We start from the raw sequence: 18,093 nt of genomic DNA on the forward strand, positions 1-18,093 counted from the left end.
CTTTCATGATTTTTGTTTGTCATCTTAGGCCGAAAATTTCATTATTGCTAAATTGCATAAGCTAAACTAACATACCCAGAAAAAATAATCTAGATTATACCATAACATATGACATAGAATAAGAGTGAAAGACAATAGTAACAACTGAAAATAAGCAATTCTCATTAACATACTAAAAACAAATTATAGAAATAATTGCTTCACATTTAAACATTTGGATTTTCTTCCACTAAAACTCATTTAGCAAATGAAGCAACTGAATGTAATGAACAGATAAGGCCAATGCATTCTGAGATGCTGGAGTTGGTAGTTTTTGTGTGTGTGTGTGTGTGTGTGTGTGTGTGTGTGTGTGTGTGTGTGCGTGTTCCTTTCAGTGATAAAGTCTGTGGCTGAAAGCCATATGTAAGTGTCTTAATTGTGCCTCTGTGCAACTTGACACGTCTTCTTTACGGTAAGTAGCAATCTGTCTTTTCCTACATTGTTTATAAAATAACAAATTATAGTATGAATGCTTGGAATAACAAGGAAATCATACTGAGTACACTAACTCAAAGTGGACAATAATTTATACCACCTTACCGAAGATATGCGACTATGCTATTATGATATTCACAACATGGTGTTCCCATAATTTGAATTTATCTGTTAATGTCTGAGGAGCTATGTTGTTTGTGAAATTGATAGCATGTTAGCAAATCAAATAATGGACTTGAAAATGCAGTTTCAGCAACTAAAATACGCAAAACTTAGAGTTAAATGTGCTTCCATTGATAATACTCAAGTAGTATTAATATATTTTACTACGAGAGTTATTCAGAAAGTAAGGCCTGATTTTTTATAAAACATAAACCATCACATATTGTTTCAAGAAACTGTTTTTATTTTATTCCTTTGTATTTTTCTACATTGTTTTGATACTTGTCTGCACATTTGTTATAATGTTCTACAAGTTTTTAATCAATTGGTCATAGACATCTGCTGCCTTTGAGGATAAACAGTCTTTAACTGCTTCTTTCACCTCATCATCTGTTGCAAAGCACCTGTCACCGAGAAACTCCTTTAGGTAGCGGAACAAGTTAAAATCACTCAGGGCCAAGTCTGAACTGTAGGTGGGTGGACAATCTGTTCCCAACAGATCAGATCAGACTTTGGGTGTGAATGGCAGAATGGGGTCACGCTGCAACAAAACTCCATATGACAGTAGACCACGCAGCTTATTCTGTATTGCACATCAAAGTTTTGTCAGGTTAACACAGTAAGCAGCTGCATTTATTGGTGTCCCTGTCTGCATAAACTTGACTAATAAGTCTCCATGTATATCTCGAAACACAGCTGCCATAACCTTGCATGTTGAAATTGACTGCTTTGGCCTTGGTTGGTTGGTTGGTTGTTTTGGGGAAGGAGACCAGACAGCGTGGTCATCGGTCTCATCGGGTTAGGGAAGGAAGGGGGGGGAAGTCGGCCGTTCCCTTTCAGGAGAACCATCCCGGCATTTGCCTGGAGTGATTTAGGGAAATCACGGAAAACCCAAATCAGGATGGCCGGACACGGGATTGAACCGTCGTCCTCCCGAATGCGACTTTGGCCTTGACTTTGACTGGTGATGATATCTGACAACATTCGGTTGACTGACATTTAGACTCTGGGGGTCATGTAAGAAATCTATTTCTTGTCCCATGTGACAATGTTCTCTAAAAAGTGATTACCTTCCTAGAGATACTGATTCAAAAAATTAAGAGTACAAGCTGTTATTTCCATTTTGTTTTTCTCAGTACACAGCCTCAGAAACCAATGTGTGCACAATTTACGAAATTCCAACTTTTCAGAGACAATTTGTGTGAAGTTGTTCTACTCGCATTCAGAAACTCCAATGCTGAAATTGTGAATCGCCAGTCTGCACAAATCTTTTCATTCATGGCTTTGACCAAATCTGAGATCACTGGTGGTTGGCCTGATAAGAGGTTCATTAAGGACTTTTACCTCCCAATTACTATCACCCACTTACACATTTTCCTGTCATTCATTGTGATGCAGCCATATATCTCACTTATATGGCAATGAACTTCCGCTGCTGCAACATTTATTGCTGTCAGAAACTCAACCACTGACTGTATTTCACAGTCAGCAAGCTGAACAACTGTTTTAAACATTTTGAGCTGACACTACGAACAGAACACTGCAAGAATATTAAAGCAAATAGCATTGTTTGGTGAGCAAAGCATGCCTGGAGTCGGTGCACATGTGCATTTCAGTGTTCGTGACACATCTGATTAGCTGCAGCAATTCGGACCTTACTCCCGGAATAACCCTCGTATCATGAACTTCATGTTACATACTTTCATTGTAATCAGTTGTGATTTTTACATGTTCCAGTTAATACATTTTCTTACCTGTCACACAACTTTTCTCCTTCACTTTTTGAATCAGTCTCCCTGCATTCTTGGATATGACCTTCCACTTCTTTGCGTTTGTTCTCAGATGGAGTTGGTCTACCCAACAAATATTTAACATGCTAATGAAGGAAGAACTTTTAGCAGTAAAACCTCTTCATTTGTTCACAAAACTGATTCAAGAGCTAAGGGAACTCCGAAATTTAAAATAATTTAATTATGAAAAGATAGCTCTAAAAACAGTTCTTGCCTTTAAACTAAGAGACCATTCTCAACAATTACAGGATTTCATATAAGATTGTTACAGAGACATATTTGAATTTACAATCAAGTGAGTTAATATGCTTCAACTAATAACAGATATGTACAACTGTGATGCTCCATTAAGTTGTTCACATGGTTACGATCATTACATTCATTCAGAGCAGTTACTAAAGCTTGCAAGATTGAAAATTTTATCAAACCCAATCATTAAGAATTCCTAGATACCTATAAAAGGCAAATCCCCTCTCACTATAATAACACACAAATAATGTATACATACTGAAACTGTTATTTTATTTGCCTCAGAAACAAATATAGCAGCATCTGACCTTTTCATACCTTCTCTCAAAGACAAAAATTCTGATGATATGATTAATTCACAATAAATACCAGAGCTCATAACATGGAATATTACTGACATTAATTAAACTAAAATAATGCAGATTCTGCAATACTGCAAAGTTTATTTTACAACCACAAATACAACTGATAACAATGGCAAACTAGCACTATATCAAAACTATGCTACTTTTTAAATGAAATTTTTTATCCATCTAGCCATTCTGGTGCCCTTTATCCAGCTAATGTCAGATCTGAACTGATATTCTGTCACTATTATGTGGAGAACTGACCATAGCTGTGTATAGGTATTATTAAATAAGATTGCCATTCCCCTAGGTACTGCCAGTTCACCCTGGGGATGAATCCATGCACCCCTTGTGTCTGCGTCTAGTGTTCGTCACATGCCCTAATTTAATAACATTTTTCAATTTGTTTATGGAATATGTATTTGAGATAGGACTTGGAACCATCCCAGTATTTATTTACCTTGATGGATGTGGAAAGCCACCTAAAAACTACATCCAGGTTGGCTTGCAAACCAGGCTCCATCATTAATCCCTAAGGCGGATTTGATCCGTGGCCAGCATGCCTTCCCATGACCCAGAAGCAGGCACTTTAATGTGCTCTACTATTCAGATGCGATGAAAATTTTTATTGCTTGTGTACATGTAACAACTATGACGATGGTTTGAAAAAAATCTCGGAACGGAATAGAAAAACAGTACTTACATTACTGAAACTATTTTTATTTTTCAATGTAGTCTCCTTGTAGACTAATGCACTTGGTCCAACGATGTTCCAGTGCCTTGATCCCATTTCAAAAATGAGTTTCCTCCAGGCCTGCAAAATAGTTGTCAACTGCGGCCATCAATTCTTTGTTTGAAGTGAATCTTCATCCACCAAGAAAAATATTCAGTTTTGGGAAGAGACGGAAGTCTGATGGAGCCATATAAGGTGAATAAGGCGAGTGTGGCAACAACTCATACCTTAGTTCATGTAATTTTGCCATGGCGACAGCACATGTTAGCGGGCACACATTGTCTTGATGGAACGACTTTCTTCCTTGCTAAACCTGGCCTTTTTTCGTGCGTCTTTTGTAGTAATTTGTCCGGAAGGTTAGCATAGTATTCTCCAGTAATTATTTGCCCAGTGGGGAGATAATCTTCAAATAGAATTCCCTTAGCATCCCGGAACACTGAAGCCATGACCTTTCCCACCGAAGGAATTGTCTTTGTTTCTTTGGTGGCGAAGAATCAGCATGTTTCCACTGCTTTGACTGTTGTTTTGCCTCTGGGGTATAGTAGTGCACCCAAGTTTCATTGGTGGTCACAAACCGGCGCAAAAAATCTTGTTCGTTTCTCCTAAAACGGGCCAAACATCGTTCTGATATGACCATTCTCATGTGTTTTTGATCCAGTGTGAAGAGTCGCAGCACCCATCTCGCAGATAACTTTTTCATTTCTAATTCTTCAGTTAAAATGTGATATACCCTTTCGGATGACATCTGGCAAGCATGAGCAATTTCACGCACTTTCAATGGGCAATCCTCCATGACCATTTTGTGCACTTTTACAATGATTTCTGGAGTAGTGATACATCTTGGACAAACACTGTGTGGTTCATCATCTAAGCTCTCCCGACCAAATTTAAATTCATTTGCCCACCAGTGTATTTTGGAAATCGGCATGAATATCATTTGCTTTCAAACCTTTCTTTACAAAGTATCACTGCTCAAATCTCAGTTTTTTCCATCTTTGCAAATCACTACGTGGGAACAACAACAGAGCCATGTCACAGCCACGGCTCTCTTCCAAGAGCACTGACATGGCACATGTTTACAGGCAATAATTCAATGAATATCAGGTGAACAACTTGTTGCGCTAGCACTGACTTCGCGTAGTGATTCCGAGAACTTTTCAAACCACCCTTGTACTTTCTCTTCTTTTATAATAGTTTTTAATTTCCTATTGACAAACAAAAACATTGATAATGACATGAATGTTTGCTTACACAATGAATGCAGCAGGAATTAACCATGAATCTCCTTAGGGATCTATTCTGGCATTCCCCCAAAAAGATGCAGAGAGAAAGATCAAAAAAACCACAATGCAGCAATATGCACATAAACAGGGTTCAACAGACAGGTAGCTGACAATTTTAAAAAATGTCTAAACTATTTGCTGGCATCTCATAATTACATGTTTCAAGAGAAATCATGTGTTGCAGACCAAAGGAAACCTCATTAGCCCCCATCCCCCCCCCCCCCCCCCCCCTACAAAACAGGACCATGAAGCATGCCTGGGTGGATCAGTTAGTAACTGCACCTCCTACAAAAAGCAACAGGTCCCAGTCAGGATCTCCATATTAATCTTTAAAATAAAAGGGAATGCGTGAAATATTTACCTTTTACTTTTTATTTTCTAATGTATAGATGGATATAAGATGTTGCTCAGCAACCCATCGTTTTTAAAAATGACAGCAAAAATACTGACCCACTCATGTATGCAGTGCAAACTTAGTGATGTGCCTACATGTAATTTTTGAATACAACTGTGAAATATTTTGAGTGACAAATTATAAAGCAAACAAATCAATTTACCCTCAAGCATTTGTGTCAAAATGAACAAGAGGGCGTGGTGAAACAATTAGCAAATGTTTTGACATGTAATAAAGTACAGAATTGTCAAATTTAAATCTAATTCACTATTTTTTTCCCCCAAATATTCGTTCCTGTACTGTGAGTATTCTGTAGCGAATCTATCACTTAACCTCATGGCCATCCATCTGCCAAATACTTGTACACTGATCCAAATTCAGAAAGTTCTTTTATGATTTGTAATAGGAGATTGTATTATGGCAGTTAGCCTCTACAAGGGGGTTAAAATGGCAGTAAAATTAATGAAATTACAGACTAAGCTCAAATGAAGCCTACAAAATTCTGAGATTCTTAAGATTACAAGTATTGTGTTATGGTTGTTGTCGGTGATAGCACACCCAACAGAATGAAAGTACTTTTTGGATGTTTGATGCATTTAGTGAATGAAGCAAAGCTGTTATTGGAGATGAGCATAAGTAACAAAATACACTCATAAAAGATGGCTAACTGACAACCTCAGCTGCCGACAGGTGTTGTTGATATACCTCGATGTGGACAGCCGAAAATGTGTGCCCCCACCGGGACTCGAACCCGGGATCTCCTGCTTACATGGCAGACGCTCTATCCATCTGAGCCACCGAGGACACAGATGAATAGCGCGACTGCAGGGACTTATCCCTTGCACGTTTCTCGTGAGACTCACATTCCCGACTGTCCACAATTCTACATATGTATTGTACCTTATAGACATTTGCCCACCCACTCATTACTCTTACGGGAATCGCCAAAGCGTGCATGAGTAATGAGTGGCTGGGCAAATGTCTATAAAGTACAATACATATGTAGAATTGTGGACAGTCGGGAATGTGAGTCTCACGAGAAGCGTGCAAGGGATAAGTCCCTGCAGTCGCGCTACTCATCTGTGTCCTCGGTGGCTCAGATCGATAGAGCGTCTGCCATGTAAGCAGGAGATCCTGGGTTCTAGTCCCGGTGGGGGCACACATTTTCGGCTGTCCACATCGAGGTATATCAACAACACCTGTCGGCAGCTGAGGTTGTCAGTTAGTCATCATTTATTCCAGGGAAAAGCTGCATGGTCATCAACAGTAACTGTTCTTTCGAGAACAAGTTACTGTCTTCGTATATACAGTCATAAAAGCACTGCAACCTCATTCATTAGTTTTACAGTTGTGCTTCTGAACATACTGTTATTGCAAATAAAATATTGGACATACCAATAAACCAACCACAGTGCTTCACATCTAATTGACTGCTATAATAGAATATATGATGTATTAATGCTATATGGATCAAATTATACTACATCTCTTCTACGCAATATTCACAGTAATATAACAACATTCAGTTTGACACTCTTGACTGTTCTTAGGTAACAAAAATAAGTAGGAAGGGATAATAAAAGCTGCTTCGAACTACAGTCTGCAAAACAGTTTATTTTTCAATTTTTTGTTACATTAAATGACAACTGCACTATATACATGGTAATGGAAACAAAAATACACACCAAAGAATGCTACAGACATAGTTAGCATTTTACAGGAAGCCTCATATTGCATATATGGAACAAAAGCACCACCTAATATAATGTAATTGAGAGGTACAAACATTTTTACAGGATGTGGAATTCCTTGTTTTTCTGTTATGAATACTCACAGTTCATCAACCACATCTACACTCACATGTAGACCAGTACGTTGTTTTTCTTCCCTGCATGTTGCTACCTGTAATTCTGGACTACATGCAGTTGAAGGGATGCAAGAAAAACAAATAATAGTCCATTATGTATAGTTCTAAAATTAGCTGGAAAAATTATACACACTATTCAAAGATGTACATTTAAGGAGAAATCTTGAAAATCTGAACATATTCATATGCTGTTGTCACAAAAGTATTAACACCATTATTATCATTGTCAGTGGATGTAATGCACCAAGTATAGGAAGTTTGAGTCAAACATGTGCAGCAAGAATCTCATGTCAAAACTGTTGTTCTTTCCTACCTGTTTCACAAATAACTTCAATCCAAGTAATTTCATGTAAATATTTAGAGCTGAGAAATGTGCAAGAATCCCCCTACCTACAAAGCTGCCTACTTAATGATGGGTGAATAGACAGCTATAATGGCACACTGAATAGTGGATAAATTTTATGTTGTAAATGTGTTGTTTCTCCCTTTACCTGTTGAATCCCTTGTTTTGTTATATAGTCCTGTCTAAAGCGCACTTACAATATACCACGGATCTTCCACATTGTGCTGGTGCTGGCAGTTTGTTATCATTGTTCTTGGCCAATTAGGTGATAGTATGCCAGTAAGAATCTCTCAATCTTATAATTTTGGCTGTCACAAATATGTCACTTTTTTCTGGGTAGGTCACAATTTCTGAGGTTGTAATTTGGTTGGGACCTAACAGCACAGCTTAAATTGCTGCAAATGAAACAAAATACCAGCTAACTTCTTTTTTGAATCACAGAAAATATGAAAGAGCCCTATGATTAGCTACCCACATCTCACTCATGATTCACTGTGTTCACTTCCCATCATTCATCACGCAAACCATTACCAACAGCAGCACGCAATGTAAAAGCCACGGTACACTGTAAGTGCGTGTTTAGCAAAGTCTTAATTCTCAAGACACTGAATTTATGACATGTGTTTAAAAAAATACTTTGGTTGAGACCCAGAAACATAACACATAACACACAACTTGTCTGCTTAGAGATAATCCATCACTCCATCAAAACCAAAAAGTTTTTATCTGTGTCAGGATACTGTGTGAAAACAGATGAATCTTTTACATGGCAAAAAAGGGAAATTTACATTTTATGTTCTGAACACACACAAAAAAATGTCACAGAGTGGTAGATATGATGCATAACAACAAATCACTCTGACACTGAGCTTCAGGGTTCTTATGAGGCTGAACTGCTGAACTGATATAGAAAATATTTTTTATTTGCCTGAAGCATTAAAGCACTAGTGCTGTGAAATCCATCTATCTGGTTAATACCACTGAAAATCATTTCCAGCAGGTTGATGAAATACCAATAATATGGAAAGATGACAACATTACAGTGGAGATATTGAGTTGCAATAGGCACAACAAAATCCATCCTGGATTTTGCATTGTTTAATAATATGGAAAGGCTAGACTGCTACTCACCACACAGACAAGGTGTTGGATCACAAATAGGCACGATGAAAAAGAACACTGTAAATATTTTCAGCTCTTGAACAAGGTCATTCTTCAGAAACAGAAATCATACACTCACACAACAACAAGAACAATAGCAACTTGTACACACACTACTACTGTCAGTCGGCACTAAGGCTCAACTGTCACTGCGTCTGACAAGAGCAGCAACCTAGCTGGACACTAGTGCTGCCGGTGGGACCGTGCAGTGATATTATGGGGACAGGATATAGCTGCTAGGAGGCAGTTTTATGGCGGAATAGAAAGGGTGTGTGGGTGTAAAGTCTGAGGCTGTGGTGTTATGGGAATGAAGGATACGGTGTAGTGAGAGGTTGCCACCTGCACAATTCAGAAAAGATGGAGTTGGTGGGAAGAAATGAGATGGCACAAGCCATGAAGCAGTCATTACAGTGAGGCAAATTGTGTTAGTTGCATATTCCAGAACTGGGTCAAGCAGACTCTTGGCCAGAGTAAGGCAGTGGCCATTCATGCAGATAGACAGCTTATTAGTTATCATGCCAACATAGAAAGTGGCACAGTGTTTGCAGCTACATTTGCAAATCTGCATTTGCAAGGCTGCTTTCACAGGTGGCCCTGCCTTTGATGCGATGAGATGTCAGTGATAGGACTGGAGTAAGTCACATTCATTGTCGGTAACTTATTTCTTTGCAAATCAGTGTGTGTGATTCATGGTCACTGTAAAAAAAATAGTTCACCAAGAACTTTCGTATGCAACAGCATGAATAGATGCACATTTCTGAGAATTTTCAGAACTTGCAATTGTAGTGGGCATAATCTATTTTATAGTAAACTGGCATTTCTGATTTACTAAGTAACTAACATATTGTGTTACAACCAGTTTTTCCTTTCAATAGGATCGTATATTATCTGCACTTATCGTACACTAAGTTGGATGGTGTCTATACCCTCGAAAATGTTTCTTGAAACTAGTAACTTTCAATCCAGGTTTTTATGTTGTCTTAACAGAAATATTTTGCGTACTAATTGTTTCAGTTCTTAAAGAAAATAAGGAATATCTTAGCTTAACAAATTTAAAGAGAAAGTTATTTGTTTATTGGTCTGTAAAACATTGCACCAACCACACTGGAGTCCCATTGCGAGTGCTGCTCTCAAACATGGGATGCATTAGTTAACATTCAAAAGCAGCTGGAAATTGCCCTGACTACCATCAAATGATTGGAAGCTGTTGCGAATGGGAGTGCTTGGGAGCTCCCAATAGTCATGCACCAGAGATATCAAAGGTACCTCAAGTACTGTTCTTGCCTGTGGATACTATGAACTGCAGGATCCATCACTACTCATTCAGCTGACTGTGAGTGGTACGTCAGTGTTAGGGCTCAGCATTCTGTACAGGATGGCAGGTCGAGAGTTGCCGAAGGACTTGAAAGCCAAGTTGAACAGAATGGGTAGCATCTTGAAAAGAAGTTCAACAAAAATGAAGGGGGTAGAGGCTTAATAGAATGCAGTCAAACTAAATTGGTAATACTGAGAGAATTAGATTAGACCAAAAGAAAATAAATAATGTTGAGTCACAGACAGGCACAACAAAATGACTGCTAAACATATAAACTTTCAGCCAGAAGGTCCTTCTTCTGAAACAGGCAGCATACACACACAAATTCATGCAAATGCAGCTCACATATACATGACCACTATCTGTGGCTGCCAAGGCCAGAATGCGAGCAACTGTGCATCATAGGAGAAGCAATCTGGATGGTGGGGATAAGGAGGAGGCTAGGCAGGAAGAGGGAGGCATAGCAGGGTACACATTCTCTGCCGTGGTTTCAATGGCCTCTTGTTGTCCTCTGATGAGGAATGTCTCACTCACATCCTCCCCACCCCTCCCAAAGTGGCCAAGAAACAGCTGGACCACTCAGTTGCTGATCACGCTACCTGGCATAATTAAAATGATTACTGTTTAGCAGCCTACTCCACCTGGATCCTTCCTACCAACACCAGCTTTTCTGAACTGCAATATATCCTAACTTCCCACAACCCTCCTGACCTCAACCTTCATCAGTCATTGTCCTTCATTCACCTATCCCCTTCCCTGTTCCCACTCCACAGCCTTCTATTCCACAAGTGCACCCACGATTTTTCTACTTCTCTCCATCCGCCCCACCCCCTCCTCCTCCGCTCTCTGTCTAACCTCCTAACTTTACCTAGCTGCCCTACCCTCTCTCTACCTCATCCCTGTATGCTCCCGCACACAGCACATTACTGTCCCCTACCCGTACCCACTTTTATTCTCCTCCCTGCTCCAGCCTCCTCCTTACCTCCACCATCCCGATTGCTTCTCCCATCTTGCGCAGTTGCTCACAGTCTTGACTCGGAAGCCACAAACAGTGGTCGTGTGTGTGAGCTGCAATTGCGTGAATGTGTGTGTGTGTGTGTGTGTGTGTGTGTGTGTGTGTGTGTGTGTGTGTGTGTAGTCTATTTCAGAAGGCCTTCTGGCCAAAAGCGTACATGCTTAGTAGTCTTTTTGTTGTGCTCATCTGCAGCTCAGCATCTCCACTATATGATGAGTAGTAATCTATTCTTTTCATAATATTGTCATTATTCTACCATGGCTTTTCCACCGTTAGAAAATAAATAATAAATGACAAAGGCATAAGTAAAGGGACATAAAGTACAGACTGGCGATAGTTAAAAAGCTTTCAGGCAATGAAAAATTTGTTAGCATCAAATATAAAATTAAGCATATCAGAATGTCTTTTCTGAAAGTTTGTGTATGTAGTGCAGTCTTGTATGGAAGTGAAAAATGGGTGATAAATAGTTCAGACAATAAGAGAAGAAAAGCTTTTGAAATATGGTTGGTACTACAGAAATATGATGAAGAATGGATGGGTAAATCAGATAACTACTGAACAGGACTGAATTAATGAGGTTGTAAAGTAGCAGACCAGGAAACAACGTAATGAAGTGATCAATGCCAGAAATGATGCACATTCCAATACAGAGGCTGCACATAGAACACACACGTTGTAAACTACTGCTAACATTCCCATCTTGGTTTCACTTTAACATGGGTTTATAATAGTCATTATGCTTAAATAGACTTCCTATCAGAATTGAAATTATCTTTATTTTATGTAAACCTACTTTTGCAATTCCTGAAAACACACTAATAAATTATTTATTTTTGATACAGTTGTTACATATTGTTAATTACTAGACCAAGAGTCAATGTAATATTAGCACCAAACTTTATTTTATAATTAAAAACCAAATCAATGTTTTCTGTTATTTTGTTTACAAATGACATATTTGGTAAAATTTCATACAGAAAGCCACATTATGTAAACCATATTTCCATTTTTTGTAGAGCATATGTTTGTACCTAGATTCGTGTAAAAGCTTAATTTTTAATAATAAGTTTTATAATAACATGTAGTATCTTGATTGGTGACTCTTATTTACAGTCCGTTGGATGAGCCCAACGAGGCAATCCCATCCAGCCTATTTTCAGTTTACCTTGAAGACAGTATGCAATATGTCCATATGCAAAAACTTTTACAAGATTGGAGTATTTTTATGAGATCTTATAAAACAATGAAGATGAAACCAAAGTCAAGTGTACCATACTTCTTTTGTTAGACTACTCTTATGTTTCTTTATGTGTGATGAAGCTATTTGGCATAAACAGCGGTGAGAAATGATCACCGATAATCGCCCTTATAACAACAGAGGAAGTCTAAGCTAAGTAGCTTTCTGCAAAGGCAATGAACAGTACCATATTCTGTACAATATTTCAAAAGCCAGTTAGAAGCCAAAGGCAAATTTCATTTTTCATCACTATGTCTGAATATTTTGTAGCAGACTGTTAAAAGAAGAGAAACGAAATTTGTGGCACAGCTTGACTGAATGAAGGAAAAGGTTGACTCATCCTGAGGCATCAGGGAATAGTTAATTTGGTAACTGGGGCAAGGGTGACTGGAAATAATTCCTGGAACAGAGCAAGGTTTGGCTACAGTAAACAGTTGCAAGAACAGTAGTTGGAGCAGTTATGCATAGATGAAGACTCTTGCACATGACAGAATAGCTTTGAAAACAGTATTAGGACTGAAAATAGCAACAACACACTGTTTGGATGAAACTGACACGTTCAAGAAAATCAGTAATGAGGCACTGTATCAAATAATAATTACAGACAAAAAAAATCTACGAAAATGGCCAACAAATATTTTCACAAATAATTTATTCCTATTACTACCAATAAAACTAATGAAATGTGTGTTTATCAACTAACATTCTCGTTTCATTACAAGGTTTATTTATTTTAAAAAAATGATGAAAATAAAACATTTGCTAATACCAATAACTATGCAATTTGAGACTTGTAACTGGTTTACTGCCTTTTTAACCAGAGAGATTTAAAATGACCTTCCTTAACTCCTGACAGATTCTCAAAGTGATCCCTATTTTGTCTTTTTTTCCATTTCTGTAAGCACGAGGGAGACACATTTTTGGAGACAAGAAATTAATCACCCATCACCATAGAAAGCAAAAGACAAAACGAAAAGGTTCTACTATAAATAAAACAAAATTCAAAAACAAAATGTTAACATACATGCGATCTTCCATGGTACCAAAATAACTGTCTTCCTCGTCGGAATCACTGAAGACACCACCATAGAGCCCTCTCAAAATAGGTGAGTACTCAGCCATTTGTGGACGCCTTCCTTATCTAATATGATACAAAAATCATTAACAAAACATAAAAACCAAATAAATGCCAGCTGAACTGCAATTATGTTTTACTTAGGCCTCTCCTTTTTTAATTTCAAGAATCAATAGCATCCTCCTGACTTTGGTAATTAAAAATACTAATGACAGCACGATGTGTCTGAAAACTTTTTATTTTATTCTGGATACATCGGTTTTTATACAAGTGGAATTCGTGGCAGTTTTTGAAAAAAAACACGCGCTTTTTATCCCTTTTTAAAAGTGGCTTATTAATGTGGACATGTGTTCCGCCTGTCAAGTGTACTTAGCTAACTGAAAGAATAGGAAAGACACTTACATCTTGTCTTCTTCTAAAAAGTAGTCGTCTTCGTACTCGAGCATCGTCTGTGCTAAATACATTGGTACTTATGTTTATTACTGTCACCTTGTTGTTTGTTTGCCTGTTTACGTTGCTTTTTTTTTGTACCTCTCTCTACCGCATGTTAGACGTCAAAACTATACCAGAGGGTTTACATAACACGAGCATTTAGACGAATGTATCAGAAGTGCCTTAACTTGATAACGAGTTCACGAAATGAAAGGATCCAGTGACGATTAACTTAACAAAAATCAGAACACACAGTAAAACACAAACTATTCATACGACCACGAACTGAAGTCGTCAAGCGGCAACTGGTGACAGGTGGTGGCATACTTATCACTTATCAGTCTCTGGCTTCCGGATTAACTCGTTTCCTGCGCGGTTATTGCACGCACTTCAACATAGAAAACATACCTTACGAAAGAATATGACATCATTAATGTTACCAATAACGCGTAGACGCGTTTATAATTATGATGTTAACATGCAAAGTAAACGAGAATTCTGTAACTAATTTTAAAACGTTTCGTTTACCAGGAGTTTTTGGGCAGCCGTATTAAAGACATTGGGAAACACCGCTGTGTTGATTTGGGAACTAGAGCTATTCACTATGTTTACTCGTCAGCTTTAAGTTCCTGTTTGTGAATCAAACGAAAATAGACACTGTCCCTACAGTAGCTATATTTCCACAGCTGTAGAATGTCAATTTCTGTCTCGCTATTTGAAGGATATTTAGAGAATCATTATCTCGGGTACGATGAAAAGCAATTCTGCAGCTTCCATCGTAAATTATGTCTACGGATAATACGAAAGAGATTAACACGCAAATGGACATACACAATACCAGTATTTTTCGCACTAGTCCGCGCGTGAGCGGAATATGAAGAGAGACGATTGTTAAAGGTATGAAACACAGTCCTTCGAACATTCTGGCTCTGGTACTTAACTGCTAGTTATACATCGCACCCATATTAATGTCATGTTCCAATTATTCTTTCCATACAACACAAGGCTTTAAATCTTGTTACAGTATACTACGTTATTTTCAAACCCTCTAACTAATAATCATTGTTATACTTTTTATGTAGCTCTAACGTTGACTGATTTGTTACTGTCTATTTTCTACGCAGGAGTACGGAAAAAATTTGTTTAGAGGAAACAAGAAGACCGTACGAAACATGAGTACAAGTCTACAGATGGTCAGATATTTACTTAGTCTAGTTATTGACCAACAGATGGCAGTGTAAGTAAAAAAACAATCCGACAAGTTAGAGGAGGAGCGTCTTTGAAATATATCGATTTAAAAATATGGTGGGACACTATAACTTCAACTATCGAACTTACATGAAAGTGATAACTTTTATATGGAGAAATTATTATTTTAATACAATAAAGTTATTAAAAGCTGTTCTCTGTAAATCGAGTACGAAATGCCAAATATCGATACTTTCGATGATTATCGCTACTACCATTCGTTATCGATACAGTCGATAGCTATCGATTACATTATCAGTAGGATGTGAAACGTCAAACTCAAAACTACTCGGCGCCGAGCGTGGTCAAACGTCACTATGAAGCGTGTAACATGGCTGTAAACAACAGCGATGAGGACCACGAAGGAGACTCGGATGCGGAGCGAATAGTGTATGAAAAGTTTGTTGCGTTGAACCAGAACCTGATCGACTGTGGAATACACATAGACGAATTAAGAAACTTGACGTATAGGAAAACTAGGACGAAAAGTGATGGTGGCTCTGCACTACTTAGACCTCACAGTTTGTTTATTTTAGTAACACTTGTTGCTGTTGCGTGTGTTAGTATTGTACTGAAAATACCATTTGTAGAATACATCGTGCAGAGTGCCATCGGTATACGATGTATTTTACCCAACAATTATTTTGTTTGGGAAGCTACTAGGCCTATAACAGACTGTGAAATGTGTAAGGATGTGAAGGAAGTGCTTGTATTTCACAATATTACTAGAGAAAAATTTAAGAACTATGCGTACAGTTCCAGACCGATGTTAATGAAAGGTGCTGCCTCAAAATGGCCTGCAATGCGTACGTTTGATTATCATTTTTTAAGAGACTTATATCAAAGAATTGATGGTGCTTACGAAAGTGTAGAGGATGAGTGCCAGATTTTAACTTTCAAGACTGAATTCAAAACATTAGAAGAAGTATTTTCTATGCCTGAGTCAAGAGTCAAACTAGAAGTAGGCGAGAAGCCGTGGTATGTTGGTTGGTAAGTAAACATTTCCACCAATAACTAATGTTTAAGTTGTTAAAGGTGCGCTTGCAGGCTTCATAATGTTTATATTATTTTTTTAGTTAAATTCTACACCAAAAGCAGCAGTGTATGATGCGTCCAGTGAACAGAATCATTGAACGTCGGTACGCGATCATTTATTACCTTTATACTTGAAAAGATTTCTAATTTAATATTTGTAGTGAGATAAGCTATGTTGTGATCTAAATTATGAATCAGTCGTTTGACGTATAGTGGGTATTAACGTATCCAAAGGTCTCTAATGTTTTCGATGCATTATTGCAGGACCATGCATTATTGCAGGACCGGCATTGATCTAAATAATTACGCGTCCTGTAAGTAACTCCTGTCATAGAATAATTCAACAGTAAAGTTGTTAAGTATATGATGAAATAAAATTGTGTTGTGCCATTTCTCCATTAGAGAGACTGTGCGCCAGTGTAAATTACGGAGTGGCCGGTGTTTCTCAACTGCTTTCAAAAACCATTTCAATGCTTTCCCTGCAGCTTCGAAGTGGTTTCATTCCATAACACACATAGCGTTTCATGCCTAGTGTAGTGCAATTCATATTTTCCATTTTTGAGAACAATACTGGAAAATTTTTCCTCGCTAAAAAGTTTATAGGCAGTGATGGTTTGATGGCACTTTATAATGTGCGGGTGAGAACTTTGAAGTTGTTTCCGGTAATTTTTACTCATTTCAAGAATGCTTTCATGTCGACAGTTCATTTGTGGAAATTACCGGCTGCTTGAATTCACGACGCGTGCTATTGTTGAGGTCAGACATCCACTCCGCCGCGTAGTATTGTTTGAAACAGAACAGATTAGCCAATTTGTTTACGCTGCCAGTCGTGAAATTTGCTTCGGTCACTGAAATTTTTCGAATATTCTAGTAATCGAAATGTCATCTATGTGTGCAACATACTACTGCTTGCGTACGTGCATTCGTTGCACTTTGGATTGTTTTAAGCATTAATTCCACAATCTACGTAAAATGTCTTTCTTTTTCTTTAGCAGTTTTCTCAGCGGTTATCTACAGGATAATTTCCAAAGCTGAGCGTTTATGCGAATCCGGCATCTCTGCGAAAGCATTATCGACACAGCCCAATACAAAGACTGGACCTCATAATTATTGCTTAATGTTTCATACAATTCAAGGCAAACACTTGAATTTTAAGGGATAAAAATAAATTTTGATATCCATTATCTATTGAGGCCATACAAATTAACCGCACGCTCCAATAGCTTTTAGTGGCAGTCATTGAATGGAGATTCTTAGCTGAAAACGGTGCTCTAGAAATCGCCAAAGGTTTCTTGCTTGTTTGAACTGTGCCTAGGAGTGCTCATTCTCCTATAATCCGGAATCATTGCTATTTAAATATATCACTATGTGTTGAAATTAGAATTTAACGCCAGCAAACATGACTTCAACCAGCAATTTACAAGTAGGTTATCCGCAAGATATCAGCCAACTTTCAAATACATTTCACGCAGACAGAAAATATTGATGTGTAGATGCATGAGATTTTTTTTTGGGGGGGGGGGGGGGATATTGTTACTAACTTGGTACATCCTTAAATGTTATTGATACCGAACCATTGGAAACGACCAACGATTGATATCAGCAGGAGCGTGAAAACATTAGCGAAACACAATCCGAGGACTTTCTTGTTATTAATGCCTCCAAACAAACAAAACTTGCATATTTTAGACAAAAACTGGAAAATAGTAACGCACAAACAGTAAACGAATATGCCCATGGCTCGCGTTTTTCAGCAGACTGGAACTGCTGATACTGGTTGTCGACTTCGTCCCATAACGTAGGCGCTACTTAATGTGACGCGTCAACTCGTGTTTAAGCAAACGGAACACTGATACTTCTTTCGTTTCTACTTTGGGTTTTGATAGGAGGGTGGTGGTGACAAGACAGTGTAGCGTAGCGTGAAGTCTGTATT

At 38.1% G+C, this 18,093-nt stretch overlaps 2 protein-coding genes and 1 non-coding gene across 5 annotated transcripts in view; 1 reads left to right on the forward strand and 2 right to left on the reverse strand.

Moving 5' to 3' along the window:
* Window positions 1–14,228, reverse strand: part of LOC124605467 (PRKCA-binding protein) — a 100,511-nt gene extending 86,283 nt beyond the window's left edge. The window contains exons 1-4 of one of the 3 annotated variants that reach the window (XM_047137166.1): window positions 13,848–14,228; window positions 13,395–13,511; window positions 7,267–7,347; window positions 2,391–2,489 (exon numbers count right to left, since the gene is read on the reverse strand). In XM_047137166.1, the coding sequence (XP_046993122.1) occupies window positions 2,391–2,489; window positions 7,267–7,347; window positions 13,395–13,492 (278 nt within the window). In that variant the 5' untranslated portion in view covers window positions 13,493–13,511; window positions 13,848–14,228. The remainder of the gene's footprint in view (window positions 1–2,390; window positions 2,490–7,266; window positions 7,348–13,394; window positions 13,512–13,847) is intronic. The other 2 variants (XM_047137167.1, XM_047137168.1) reach the window with 2 other exon arrangements.
* Trnat-ugu lies at window positions 6,163–6,237 on the reverse strand. Its single transcript has one exon. It is a non-coding gene; the product is annotated as a tRNA-Thr (tRNA).
* A 1,175-nt stretch (window positions 14,229–15,403) lies between the features above and the next one.
* LOC124605642 overlaps window positions 15,404–18,093 on the forward strand; it is a 167,907-nt gene continuing 165,217 nt past the window's right edge. Inside the window, exon 1 of the mRNA XM_047137462.1 lies at window positions 15,404–16,115. Within this exon, the coding sequence (XP_046993418.1) occupies window positions 15,457–16,115 (659 nt within the window). The 5' untranslated portion in view covers window positions 15,404–15,456. The remainder of the gene's footprint in view (window positions 16,116–18,093) is intronic.

Source organism: Schistocerca americana, chromosome 3, assembly GCF_021461395.2.
Source record: "Schistocerca americana isolate TAMUIC-IGC-003095 chromosome 3, iqSchAmer2.1, whole genome shotgun sequence".
In the NCBI taxonomy this organism is placed as follows: domain Eukaryota; kingdom Metazoa; phylum Arthropoda; class Insecta; order Orthoptera; family Acrididae; genus Schistocerca; species Schistocerca americana.